At 39.8% G+C, this 14,881-nt stretch overlaps 1 protein-coding gene across 4 annotated transcripts in view; it reads left to right on the top strand.

Annotated features, from left to right (window-relative positions):
• LOC109476633 (von Willebrand factor D and EGF domain-containing protein-like) overlaps nt 1-14,881 on the top strand; it is a 77,202-nt gene that overhangs the window by 47,635 nt on the left and 14,686 nt on the right. For all 4 annotated transcript variants that reach the window (XM_019777639.1, XM_019777637.1, XM_019777640.1 and 1 more), the window contains 7 exons: nt 9,135-9,194; nt 10,855-11,156; nt 11,447-11,536; nt 12,090-12,488; nt 12,684-12,757; nt 13,633-13,696; nt 13,962-14,180. In XM_019777639.1, the coding sequence (XP_019633198.1) occupies nt 9,135-9,194; nt 10,855-11,156; nt 11,447-11,536; nt 12,090-12,488; nt 12,684-12,757; nt 13,633-13,696; nt 13,962-14,180 (1,208 nt within the window). The remainder of the gene's footprint in view (nt 1-9,134; nt 9,195-10,854; nt 11,157-11,446; nt 11,537-12,089; nt 12,489-12,683; nt 12,758-13,632; nt 13,697-13,961; nt 14,181-14,881) is intronic.

Consider the following 14,881-nt stretch of genomic DNA (forward strand, 5'->3'; position numbering starts at 1 on the left):
ACGATCTTCCCCCACCAACCTCTGCTTGGAGAGTAGTCTTTGTCAAGGAATGAACAAACCACCGCTTCCGTGACGTCACGTAGATAACACACGACCCCGTGAGCAGTGGATCATAGGTTGCAGAAAGTCTGTGGAATGCATACCCAAATGGGTTAAGAACTGTTCAGACAGACTTTTGAAGGACCCCAAACTTTCCGTATTGGTGAAAGGACTCAATTTCACGGCCACCGAACAACAGGTACCCGTAGTCGACATAATTACACAAACCGAACTAGCTTGTAGAAAAATCCCCGAGAGGGAAGCTAACATTCTACGATCTAAGATCGCTAGCATTGTAAACAAACCAAAGAAGTGTCAACCCAACTTGACTAAAGAGGAACATACAGCACTCAAGTCACTACAACAAGACAGAAGTATTGTAATTCTACCGGCGGATAAAGGGCGCCTTACCGTAGTTCTGAATAAAGTAGACTACAAACAGAAGTGTACAGAATTCCTGGGGGATAGTAATACTTACTTGAGACTGGGAAAAAGGGATCCAACATCGAAAGTCAAGAAAAAAACTAGTGACTGTGCTCCAACGCTTGGAGAAAGAGGGTGGGTTAAACAGGATTTCTTAGAGACAATTATATCCAACTACATACTATTAGGTTCCTCCTAAATTTTACAGTCTCCCAAAAGTACACAAAACTGGCATTCCACTGAGACCAATAGTGAGCAGTATTGGCTCAATCACGTGCCCTTGCGCTAGGTTCTTAGCAGATACTTTGTCCCCAGTATACGTAATACAGTGCACCACATTAAAAACTCAAAATTGCTTGTAGAAAGGATAAAACATCAGCGGGTAGAGGAAGACGAGGAACTACGTCCATACGACGTTACAGCTCTGCTCACCTCAGTGCCAGTAGACAAAGCAGCTGATGTAATTTTACAAAGACTGAAAGAAGACAGCACTCTACCACAACGTTCCAAACTATCCCCAGAACAGTTGGTGGACTTGTTGAAGGTGTGTCTTAATTGTACTTACTTTGTGTATGATAGCATTTTCTACAAACAAATCCATGGAGCTGCCATGGGGTCACCTGTGCCCCCCATTGTCTGCAATCTATACTTAGAGCATTTAGAACAACGTGCCATTAAATCTGCCCCACACACCCCTGTGTGGTGGTACAGATACGTTGATGACACTTTTACCAAGCTTAATAAGGCGTATGCACAAGAGTTCACAGAACATCTAAATGACCTTGAGCCTGACATAAAATTCACATTTGAATTGGAAGAGAATAGGTCACTAGCCTTTTTAGATACGCTAACAACAGTAAAAGAGGACGGGTCCCTGCAGGTTAAGATATACCGCAAACCCACACATACTGACCAATATTTGAACTTCCATTCTAATCACCCCCGGGATCATAAACTCGGGGTTATCCGCACCCTGTTTCACAGAGCGGAAACAATTATTACTGACTCCCAAGACTTAGAAGAGGAGAAAGTTCACATTTCACAGGCACTAAGAAAGTGTGGGTACCCCACTTGGGCTTTAGACAAGGCCAATAGTCCAAAGCCCACAGACAGTAACCAGTATCAGAGCAAGAACAAAAGCCCAAATAGAGGCCTAGTTGTTCTGCCCTACAGGATAGGCCTGAGTGAAGGGCTCAGGAGGATATTTGCTGCACATGGGATTAAGACCTGTTTTAGACCAACTAGAACCCTCTGAAATATGCTGGTTGCACCTACATGTAAGGAAAAAACACCAAAGGAAAGCAAATGTGGGGTAGTTAGCCACATACAGTGTCAAGGACAGACTTCCAAGGGCTCGTGTAAGAAAACCTATATTGGAGAGACTGAAAGATCTCTCAAGGCTAGGTTCTTAGAATACAAACGACCTAGCTCGACTACTTCGGAGGTCTCACAACATACACATAGAATCGCCTGGGAATTCAGTCTCACTGGACAAAGTAAGAATCCTGAACTCAGAACCGGATTTCGTGGCACGAGGGATTAAAGAGGCCATCTACATCAGGGCATTACAACCATCCTTCAACAGGGACGGGGGGGGGGGCACAGACTTTCTGCAACCTATGATCCACTGCTCACGGAGTCACGTGTGTTATCTGCGTGACGTCACGGATGCGGTGGATTGCTCATTCCTTGACCAAGACTGGAGTTGTACAGTCGAACATTTGGGTGAGTCCAATTTCTTGTGTTGGAAATTACAGTTTAAACTTGCTGCATAAAGAATATCGGTATATTTTCACGGTATCATAACAATGGCACTCAAAACATACTGGGGTCGTGTGGCGCAGTCGGTAGCGCGTTCGGCTCACACCCCAGAGGTCGCGGGTTCGAACCCTGCCCATGTCACCGATCTTGTGCCCTTGGGAAAGGCACTTTACACGACTTTCCTCACTTCACTCAGGTGGAAATGAGCACCTAGCTTCGGTAAGGGACGTTAAATGGAGGTCCCGTGTTTGGGAGAGCCACACCCTACGCATGTTAAAGAACCCACCGAACTTATCGAAAAGAGTAGGGATCCTCCCGGTGTGAGTGGTTCAAACCTTACAGTCCGGTCTTACGCAGCATGTACGCACATGTACAAAACTGGTGTGTTACGCCTTAAAGGCGGTTTACCGGTTATGCGAAACAAACAAACAAAACAAACAAACAAAAAAGAGGGTCAGTTCATTGCGGCGGCTTGTGCCCAGAAATAGACGACCTTTACCAAGCAGTCACACAACTGCCCCATACAAAATAACATAAAGATTTACAAAACAGTAAAGATTTGGGTCTCTGAGTGCTTGTTAAATAGAAAACCGACCCGGAAAAAAACAACATCAACGCCACTGTCGTCTGCATTTCCCATGATTCCCCTGGGACCACATTGATTACGTATGCCGGGTTTTCAGTGGAAACACGGACTGATTGCGTTAGATACTACAGTCTTCTCGTGAGACGAGAATTGCACAAAATCGCAATTTTACTGACGTCAAACGAAAGCTAAGATATCATAAAATCTATTCGTAGTTTTGTTTACTTGATGTCATCATCAACTCCTTGAGAGAGCAAAATTAAACAAAAAGAGTCCGAAGTTAGGGCACACTGTCTAGCGTAGCCGCATTCACGAAGGTAAAATTCACGAAAACGTTTCACAGAGTTTGTCGCTTGTAACGCTGAGCGTGAAGGGCTCATGAATAGTATGAATGCAATTCTTATCCAAGTATGTTGTTCACATTAATGAAATACCTTGATTGTACATTCATGCCACGACGGGCTAGGTGAAGACTTAACAGACATATAACAAACATATGTAGGAAAGTGTAGACAAAAGATACACTACTTGACTTAGACATACATACATGAGGATATATAAGAGTACTATAATACCAGGTTAATACAAAGTGTTCTAGTTACTGAGCTAATACAGAGTGGTCAACTTCTTCTCGCTTTTTTGTACAACGGAAAATGTGGGAACAGATCATGTTTGTGATACAGGGTCTGTCTAGACGCATCAAAATATAGATTTATCGTTTGCATTTAGGTGTTCAAAATATGGGAACTTCTCTTTGATATGATTAAAAAGGACAGATCTGTCATTAGAATATAAAGTACAGTCTTAAATAAAGTGTTGTTCATCATCTATTCTATTCATGTTACAGTATTGACAGAGTCTATTCTGGAGAGGAATGCGGTTGTGCCTTCCCGTTTCTATGAGTAATTTGTGGCTACTTATTTGGAGTTTAGTTGCAGCTACCCTGTATTGAATGTTGTTGACCGATAGGTAATCTTCTTCTTTATATATACTTTTAAACAAACGGTACGTTCGTAACTTGTTACTAGAAGATGTACCTCTGTTATGGTCATTGTGGATTTCAGTGATAAATGTTTGGGTGTAAATATCTTTCAATCGTTGGCTGATGGAGTTAATTATTGGTGATAGGTTTGTGCTCAGAGATATATCAGGACACCATATGTAAGCAAAACCGCATTCCCGCAAAGTTTTACGAATACCGGAAGCCCAGCATTTATTGCCGCTAGTCTCTAGTTGTAGTTGACATGAGAGGGCGTCCGCTTGTAGACTGTCAGACGGCACGTTTTGGCGTTTTGGCATTTAGGGAGGCCTCCATTTGCATTGGATACCTCCCTAGTTCCGCCCTTGACGCAAGGTTACAGGCTGATCTAGGAACGTTCAGAGACTGTTTACAGAATTTAAGGTGGACGGATTCAATGGGGCAGAATTTAGGGCTTTTGGCTGAGCCCCAAATTTCTGAACCGTGAAGTAAAATAGGTTTTACACAAGCGTTGAAAAGTTTGTCTTTAACAGATAGAGGGGCGTTGTCTTGGTCTAGCGACTGTTATAATTCCGAATAAAGCCTTCAAACCCTTGCAACTCAAGTACTTATTATTTGCCTTAACCCTAAACAGTACACCTGGGGTCCGCGCGGACCCCGGTACTATATATTCTGTAATATCTTTTTTGTTTCTAAAGATTTTTTTCTGAAATTTTAGGTAATTGTCACCCACTAAGTTGTCTCCCAATACAGTGCAGAAAACTCCGTTTCTACCATTTATAAAAAAAATTATATCTGATTTTCTTTTGGGGTCCGCGCGGACCCCAGCCGGCTTTCGATCATAATGGATACACTGGCGTTCTTATACATTACCTTATTTCCGTTTTTTTATGTTTTTATGCACTCATCGTATGTCTACCAAGTTTTCAGAGAATGGTGTAGTAATAGAATTAAATTTTGAAAACTTTGGTGTAATTATGACGTCATATGACGTCAGAGCTAATAATATAGTCCGCCATATTGGATTTTGACCAATGACGTCATCAAATTAGCATATTCTATGCATATTAAATGATTTGACTTATATTTCATTATGTAAGATGTTATTAATGTTGGAAAAGAAGTGTAATTTAATATAAAAGTCAGAAAATTTTTATGTTTAAACCAAAATTACTTCTATTTAAAAAAAACTGCCTGCTAGAAACCCGTTGCCATGGCAACACAAAAAAACATCAACTTACTAGTATTAAACTAATATGAACTTTTTTCCAGGGACATTTTAGGAAAGGTCTCCAAATTTGATACTTCTAGCGCAAGCCGTTTAGCCGCTATCTGAGATCAAAGTTGGGCCTCAAAAGCCCCTTCAGTCTGAAATGGGTTTAAAAATCGGGTATTTCTTCTTGTCTTCTTTTCTTCACCAAAAAATAGAAAAAGTTCAAAATGTATGATTTTTGTATGTAATGTGGACACAGAGGTTCACACATCAGTTTGCAAAACAATTGAGCTGGTAGCATGTTAATAATTTCTAAAAATTAGCAAAAAAACTGTTCTGGGGTCCGCGCGGACCCCAGGTGTACAGATTAATCAGTCCGGGAAGGTGTACTGTTGAGGGTTAAACGTGCCGGCTGAGTTCACAATAATGCCGAGATAAGTATGTGACGTTACAATTTCAACTACATGATTGTCGAATAAAAACGAGCAATTTTTGGGTAAACAGCCACCCTTTGTAAATACAATAATTTTAGTTTTTCTAAGATTTACATTTAATTTCCAAAGTGCACAGTATTTTTCCAGATTATATCAATTTTCTCAAAATGTATTCACCAAAACCTAACCACTCCCCGACAACTAGTGATAGAGCGCCGTGCATTCAAGCGCGTAAAAAAGCGTCCAATTTTAGAGTATTGTGGTTATAGACGTTTTTTCGTGTTCGAAGCCAGAACACAGGGTTACCTTTGTTAATGTAAATTTATACGTCGTCTCCAGGCATGACCGTTATGATGCACGTGTATTTATTTTTACCGTAGCTGTTTTCGTGGTCAATGTAACATTTCAAATTCACCCCTACATTTATGAGGCAAATTGGAATGGCCTATGGTTTTGAATAGCGGGTCTGGCCGGATCCCGTTATATGCAGACGTAGGGTGGGTCGTTTAATCAAAAATAGATGTGGGTTGCCCGTTGTTTATGTATGGGTGATCATATTTTCTATCCAATGACGATCTTATCACTAATCATAGGACCACGAAATTTTCAGAGAATGTAGTAAAATGATAGTAGTAGATAACAATTTTGGTGTCTTAATGACGTAATATGAGCGTCATTGTCATTATGACGTAATTTGAGCTTCATTACGAGCGAATTTTGGGCTAAAACCGTCGAAATGGGTTTTCCTCAGGAATACATCCAAACTTCAATAAAAAGTATCTATTAGGGTAATATTAAGGTCTACTAAGTCTTATCTTGCCGCTGGCAACACCAGTGACGTTAATGTAACGTAATAGAATTTCGTAATTCATATTCAATCGTTAATCTTGAATTTTTGAAATCGAATCTTTTGAAGTTGCAAAGGGACACGATGCAAAGGGACCATCGATATTCATATATACACTTTGTGTAGTGTAGTTTAAAAAAATGGTTTTATTAGAGCTAATGATACGGTCCGTTATACTGGATTTTGATTGTATGTTCTAATTTGAATTGGTTATGTTTAATGTTGTTCACCGTCACCTCCAAATTTAGTAAGTATAAATTCTAGCATTCTCATTGATAATGCAAATAGCAGTAGTAGGCATTTTATCAATGTCTTCATTTACATAATCAATATCTGCCAATTATATCTATAAGTCGCAAGTTTGAATAGTCCTATCTTGGATCTAAGCAAACTTAAAGAATTTCCTGATTAATTATGCGTATTTCATACATGAAAGTCATATTATTTCCCTTGGTTCCATACAACATTTTACCATTAGTTATGTAACTGATCTGTACATTACATAATAAATGCAGTCATGCTAACTAACTAACTACTGCATGTTCCCATCATTTACTAATAATGAATTACGCATTTTGACATTAGGTCCTTAATTGCATAATAATTATCTGTTAAGGCCACAGCAAGTAATTTTTATGGAAGACATCAGCGCGCGCATTAATTTTCGCCTGATTTTGGAAAAAAAAAAGAAATTTTGTTGCCTTCTGACAGTGGTCACCATGCCGAAAATGTGCAAAGATGTCTGTTGACAAGCCGGAAGGTCTATGGCAGATAACTATAAAGAGAGGAGACAAGAAAAGGGTCTGATTTAATGTTTTGTTTCTTACTTTGATGAAGTGATATGTGATGTTGGCTGCGTAAAACCATTTATACAATGATTGAGTAAAAATTTTAAAATGTTTTTTTCGGCCCGCCTTGTTGTTTTTTTTCGCCCGCTCGCATTAGATTTGGAGTCTGTGGAGGATGCCATCCATAAATTTACTTGCTTTGGCCTAATGTTCCACCTTTCATAAATTACTTATATGTTTTAAATGTACAACACTGAAGTTTTAGAACTTTCTCATTATTCATGTAACGTAGGGTGACATTTGGATATTTTGCATTTGGTTGGGTGTACATTTCATTTCATTTATTTTATATAACCAGAGTAATACACTCAGGTCTAACTGATCGGATTTTCAGGTATCCCTGGGGTTACATAGTATTCACGGCGGTCTGTCACTACGGTATTCTTTCCCATTGGTAGACGTGTTTTAAAAAGTATCGGGTTCCAAGACGCTATTTTGGCCTATTTTGGACTACCAGTAAAACACTTGAAAATAAACAAAAAGGATTTAATGGTAAATTTCGTCAAATTAAAATGAAATTATTGCCTTAACATCCTTTTAATATTAGCTGTTGTGTTAAATCATTGATTTTTCAAAATTTCGCTCCGAAAGACAATTTTTTTCGGGTTTCCGACCACAAGTCATGTTTTTAGGCAAACATCGTTTAAACCTGGCTACGTATATCACCCCAGATTCCCGATTTTTATATTTTTCGATGACTAGGAATAAGATCAAAAATCGTGTTTTTAAATCGGATTTTTTAATTTCTGATTTGAAGTCTAGTTTTTGTCGACATATTGGTGAAAAAATGATTTTTTTTTTACATTTTTCGCACTAAATTACCCATAATTCAAAATCGAGGCCATTTTTCAAAAATCCCTAAAACACGATTTTCGGGACAACCGTAACGGTCATTTTGAGCCGTAAATGGGGTATGTTTGACTCTCCATGCTTGCAGGTTAAAACGAGTTTTGCAGACATGTCATGTCGACCAAAAGTCTGCATTGTGTTATTCATACTGGTGTAAAGAATTATTACAGTATTCAAGGTCACCCAAGGATACGACAGTAGCTTCGCTACATGTTACATGCCCACCAAAAATTATAGCGGACATGTACTGTCCAGGAAATTGTATCTATAGAAAAGTGTTGTTTTTTTTATCTGTTGCAAGGCACGGAGGCAGAAAGGCTTGTTTTGCCGCTTTATTGTAAATGACCGCAGGTGACCCCGAAATAGAACGCGGGTTCGATTCGAATTGCCCAGATCGAACACGATCGAACACAGTTCTGGTTCTATGACATGTGGGAACTTTGCAGCCCAGATTTTACCACCGTGATTACATAAAATACACAATATACATGGGAAAAAAAGAATATACATTACAATTTCAATTCAACATACATACCAATAAAAAATCATATGCCACTCAAGTCCCACTCACAGGGAGTCTTTGAAAGATGTTAAAGTTGAGAGCTCTCTTTGCTCCCTGTAAAGTTTCCTGTCTAAGGGAAAAGCACGAATGTCCTTTTTCGCTCATTCCCGTTGAAAGATTTAACGTATGGTAAAACGTCCCCCGTAGTTCCAGAACAAGTTGCTAGGGGGACCAAACCCACACCACCTGTTTCTGACAGTTCGCCGCTCCTTGTGGGGCGGCGAACTGTTCTCTCAACGGCCAAACTCCCTTGGCATGCTTATCTCTATATTTTGGCCGATTTCTACCCTTTCCAGCCGCCTCCTCAAGCCTGGTAGAGGCTAGTTTCTGACATGAAAAGCTATCAGCAGCCCCCTCCCCAATCAAGACCATAATATGTCTAGGAAAAAACATAAAAACTGCTCGGCTACATTGTAAAGTTCGTCACCCAGTAGGCCCTGATTTGACCCTGACCTTTTCCCTTCTAAGGTCTACCTAAATATTATCACAATCAATCAACGCCTTCTGATGGATGCTGATCACACAATAAAACGCAAACGCAATACACTACGCAGTTTAGGATGTTACCAAACCTTTGACGCTTTCTGTTTTAGGCGATTACGTGACGTGTGAAGCTAACAAGACATGGAGCAGTTTCTACCAGAGATGTATAGGTGAGTTCTACTTTAAATAGCTAATGATTTGAGTATTACATGCACGTCACAATTTTCCTTGGAAAGAACTTTGAATCACGTTCGTCATTCAATGTCCTGGGTAGGAAGGAATTGGATGAATGAGCTGTTGGTTTGTGTATCTGTTTGTTCGCAGAGGAAGTTAGAAGTGTGTGTGTTGGGGGGGGGGGAGGGGGGTGACGGGCAGAATTACAGGAAGTCAAAAGTGGAGAGGAATTGGGACGAACGTGAAGACCATAGAATTTTTTCCTAGAGTTAGCAGAAATATGGTGGTTGGCATGCAGGAATTGAAGAAGCCAAGGTTTCCATACTTCCCGGATTTCAGTCTTATTTTACTCATATTCGGTTATATGGTGATACGAGGCTGGTTAAAAAAGTTCTCGGCCTCACCTAGAAAATAAAGGTCAAACTCCTATTCTTTAGTATAACAGTATACTATGTCTTACATCACTGCCCACAAAAATGGAAATTTTTATATTCATTTATTAACACATGACGCCCCGTCAAAATGGGGTGGGTGAGGGCAAAATCACAAAATGGCCGCAACAGAAGCATGTGCTGTGAACAAGTGTATCGATAAAAAGGGATGTCTCCTAAGGAAATCCATGAACACATGGTCAAGACACATGGTGATGATTCCACTTCTTATTCAAATATAAAGAAGTGGGTTGCTAGCTACAAGCGCGGCAAGGAGAGCACAAAAGATGAACATAGGTCAGGATGCCACAAATCAGCACCATGGACGTACAATCCAGTTGAGGCCATCCATCACATGGTAGTGAATGACAGATGTGAGACTGTCCAACATGTAGCAGAGTCTTTGGCCTGTGTTATGGCTCAGTTTACAATGTTTTGTCAGACACCTTGGGGATGAGCAACCTGTCTGTAAGGTGGGTGCCTAGAATGTTTTCTGAACATCAGAAGTGAAACAGGCTGGACATTTCAAGGAACGAATTCAGCCCAATCCATGCAATTACCTAAAAAATGTTCACCCAAGATGAGACATGGGTTCAAAACTTTCCCAAATCAAAACAACAGAACAAACAATGAATGAAGAATGTTTCCCGGCCCCCAAGATGTTTTATCGAGTTTCATCCGTTGAAAGGGTTTTGGCCTCTGTTTTCTGGGACAGTAAGGGAGTAATCATTATTGAATAGGGGTTAAAGCATCACAGTTGAGGACAACAGTCAAAGAGAAAAGGAGAGGAAAGCACTGAGCTGGCGTGCTGACAATGCACCTGTCCACACAGCACAGGGGTCAGTAATAGCAGCAAACGAATTTGGCTTTGAAGTCTAACCACACCCTTCCAATTCACCTGACCTAGCACGGTCGGACTTCTACCTGTTTCCTAAACTCAAGTTCCACTCACGTGGTCAACGTTTTGATGGTAATTATGACGTAATCAGTGCAGTTGAGCCCTATCTGGGGGCTCCAAATGGAACCTTCTTCCACAAGGGGAAAACAAACCTGAAACATCACTGGACCAAGTGCATTGCAGTTAGAGGGGACCATGTTGAAACATAGTGTAAGAAAAACTTTTCTGCCATGACGTTTTCTAGATGAGGTCGAGAACTTTTTGATCCACCCTCGTATGCTTATCAGATTTGCAACATAAACCATTTTGTAAACCTCAACTTCACAGAGGAAGTACCGATCATGGATGGTGACCCAGAGCTCAGTCCACCTAAACTTGACCTTGACATGGTGAAAGTCACCTTCACATGTGAGATCAAGTACAACAAGCTAGAAGACGACGGGGCAAGGTTTGCTGTGAAGTTCCTCTTCGATAACACTGAATACGACGAAGTGAATGACGTGACAAAATCGCCGCTGACCCCAAACAAGAAGACGATTGAATTGGATGCCAAATTCCTGGGTGACTTTAAGATAGAGAAGAAGAAGGTAGTTAAAGAAGACTACTGGGACTCAAAGATGGGAAAGACGGTAAGAATGTCTTTTTATTGTTAGTACAAATTGTATCAAAATGTCAAAGAACAAACATATTGTTCTATGTCATTTTATAGTAAATCAATCAAATTAACATGACTTAATTCAAATCAGGAGAAAAAATAATCAATTGACAAGAAAATTACTATTGTACACGCTCATAAACCTCTTGATGAATAATCTATGAAGCTTTATTGATATATATTGTGTTTTGCATGGGGTCTCATAAAGAATGTACAAGCTCATTAGTCCCTGCATGCGCAGTAATGACACCATTTTTATTCAAGGTTTCCTGTGTCGTACAATCATACTGGAAAGACACACCTGAGCAAAGGAGCAAGGAGATTCACAGTAACGGATACTGGGCAGGCATTGCGGTAAGAATCATGCGTTTTACCTACCAACACTATTAGTCTATTTTACAACAGTTCAGAGATCCCATTTTGTTGTTGCAATCTATCTCATTAATTATGGAAATAAGTTTGTAATTAGCAATAGCATGATAATTATATATTCTGTGGTTTTCTTTTCTCATAATACAAATATTTTATGCGTAGAAATTCATTTTCCATGAACTATGCAAATGACATAGATATGTTTGCTTCCATCTGACTTTCAAATTATAGGTCACTAGTATGAAATTTCCATTATTTAATACAGTCAAATGAACCGTTGCATTCTATTATTCATTATACAAACAGATAGACCAAAAACTATACCATTTTTCATGGAGGTACACATATCAATGACCTAGGACATGTTACAGCAGTTCTACCACAGTAATCTACGTACTTTCTGGGGTTGAGAACAGTCTAACTTTCCTATAATGTTCTTTAGCATCAAACACATAGGAAACAAGTACGTCTTTTTCTTACATGTATGTCTCGTCAGATTCTATTTACAGATAATGACTTTGTTCTGTTATTACAGGCGGAAAAGGGTCGTCTCACTCTCCCTGAAAATAACGAAACCAAAGAGTATATTAACTTGTATGCGACCGTCCCTTTCGTGTGCAGCACTTTCGAAAACCAACATAAGACATGCAGTATTCGTATTGACCTAGTGGTAGATCGTGACGCCCGCACCGTAGAGACATGTGGGATAGACATCCAAGCCAAAAGTTGGAATCCAGTAATAAACCGTGCTTACGCCGACCGCAAGCACATCCTGGCCACACAGGACAAAAAAGATGACGGAGACCACGTATTTGCAGTGGAGTTCGGTACTATCGAAAAGTTTAACATTTGGCATCCTCATGATGAACACGCTAAAAGTTACAATGAGGAGGTTCCGCACATCTATGATGGCTACGCTCCAGAGAGTATCCAGGTAAGATTAACGCACAGGTTGGGATTACTGCTGATATGGTCACAGGACATTTAGGGTAACTGTTTACTGAACTAACCATCCCATTACCTAATCTAGCCATCAAGCTAAATTTGGATTTAGTTATGTGGATTACCATCTAAGTAAAAACATGAATGTAGTAAGTCGTTATTCATTGAGCATCAAACTGTTTTACAGGTTGTAACGATAGATTCTCCAACTGGTCAATGCAAAGGGGTGACGGACCCACATTATACGACATTTGATGGCAGGTAAGTAACTTTGAAAAATGGATGGCGCCAAATTGAAACGCATTTTGCTTTACTTGCATGGCGTTTTTTTTTTGCTGTCTATCTGTGTGTTTGAGGTTAGTGGTATCTGTCTTCAGCATAAGGTCTGGGTGGATTGTGATTATATTTAGAATGTTGGTTAATCTTACTCAGGACTTTAGCCAGCTCGAAATTTTTTACCGTCAATCCCAGGTCAACCCAATTAGCGAAAAAAATTACTGCCAACTTAAAAAAAAATTCCGTTAAAGAATGTCTGCTTTTCACGATCCGTTGATCGACATCACGCCCTCCCGCACAGTTCATGCATTCAGTGTTGGAAATACCCGTCTGCAGTCTGAAATTTGAAACCAACATGAGGAAGTTTAACCTTATAAGACTCTTAATAAGAAAAAGGACAACGTCGATTATTGACGGTAGAGTTTGTACCTTGTACAATTGCTGTGCAATAAAGTTATTTATGTCAAAAGTGTTGTATGTCTGCCCCGGCCCCCAGCAGCTTAAAAATAAGATAATAAAAATAAGTAGTGACAACGGATTTTCATCATTTTTGGCATGTAGGTAAAACTTAGACAAAGATGAATGAAAAGTACATTTTTCTAAGAACTTATATTAAAGTGGTAAGTCCAGTATCTTAAACAATGTGACGTCAATACATGTAATATGTGTAATCTATGATAAGTGGAATATTTCTATTATTTACCTGCTTTGCAAATAAGAGCATAATTTCCATAATTTAGCCCGATGTGCATAAATGATACAATGTCATACTTCTTCAGTAGTAAATGATGCCAAACGATACAACTTTCGCACGTATAATCGAAATATCAATCTAAAGGTTTCTTTTTTTCTTTTCGCAGATATTATACGCATTTTCTGGTTGGACAGTTTGTCTTCAGCAGAAACACAGAGAGGAATTTTGAGGTTAGACAACGCCGTGGTCAATTGATGTAATGTTGTCTTTACATATGTTACATTCTTACAGCAGGTCTAAAATTCGTTCAGAAATATTTGTCATAAATAGTTTCTCAATGGTGGTGCACACACAAACTCAAACCCACACACATAGACACGCACACAAATGCACAGTTACACGTACACACGAACGAACAGGCACACACACACACACACAAACACACTCACAAACAGATACATACACAACACTTACTTTATTCAAATCCTACGACAGGTTCATGTACGTACCTTTGTATGTGGAGCATGGAGGGCTTCCTGCCACTGCGGGGTTGCTGTACGTGAGGGGAATGACGTTGTAATGATCGACCTCTGTCACACGGACTGGGGAGATCACCAAGGCGTTTACCCTAAGATAACAGAGAAGACAGCACACGGGCAGGCGCTTTCTCCGGGCGTTGCGGTCTACAGAAGTTTCAGCGGAAAGGATTTTTCTGTGAGATGATTGTCATTTTGATATTTTCACCACATAATTAATGTCGTTACTTTTATGGGATTTCAAAGTGCATTTACGCCACACTGATTTAATTTATGGGTGACATTCGCGCGCGCATTGATTTCCATCTGTTCTAAAAAAAGGAATGGCAAACTATTGACAAGATTATCTTCTCAACGACAGATAACAAAGTTGGCACTATTTTCTTCTTTCATTGACTGAATAACCTTGCAATGGTTAAGCAGATTCAGTGGGGCAAGGGGACTTAATACAGGTGGCCAGCTTTAATTATCAATCCCCTTGCCCCATCGAATCTGCTTAAAGATAAGACTCTTTTGTGTTCTTTGGATGCTGCGTGGAGGACTCACGAAGAGATGACAAACATGGGAAACAGATTTCCAGAAACCATCATCAAGGACTAGCAGGGAACGTCAGTTTATTTCGCTCGCTATTTCAACTCTGGTTCAACTATATTTCAACTTCCCTAGTCTCTCGGCCCTCTATTTTCATATTGCATGCAGAGCTGTCTGGACTTACTGTCATGAGATCTTTGCCTTGATGAATCACTCATTGAAGTTTGACAATCTTTTGTCTTTTGGACCATGAGAGTTTCAGAACTAGGGGTGGACAGTAGCCGTGCTATTAAACAGTTAAGATTGAAGGCTCTACGGCTTTTAGATAGAAGCCATTTTTTTCATCAA

The sequence above is a fragment of the Branchiostoma belcheri genome, unplaced genomic scaffold (assembly GCF_001625305.1).
Source record: "Branchiostoma belcheri isolate BF01 breed outbred unplaced genomic scaffold, Haploidv18h27 scaffold384, whole genome shotgun sequence".
In the NCBI taxonomy this organism is placed as follows: Eukaryota; Metazoa; Chordata; class Leptocardii; order Amphioxiformes; family Branchiostomatidae; genus Branchiostoma; species Branchiostoma belcheri.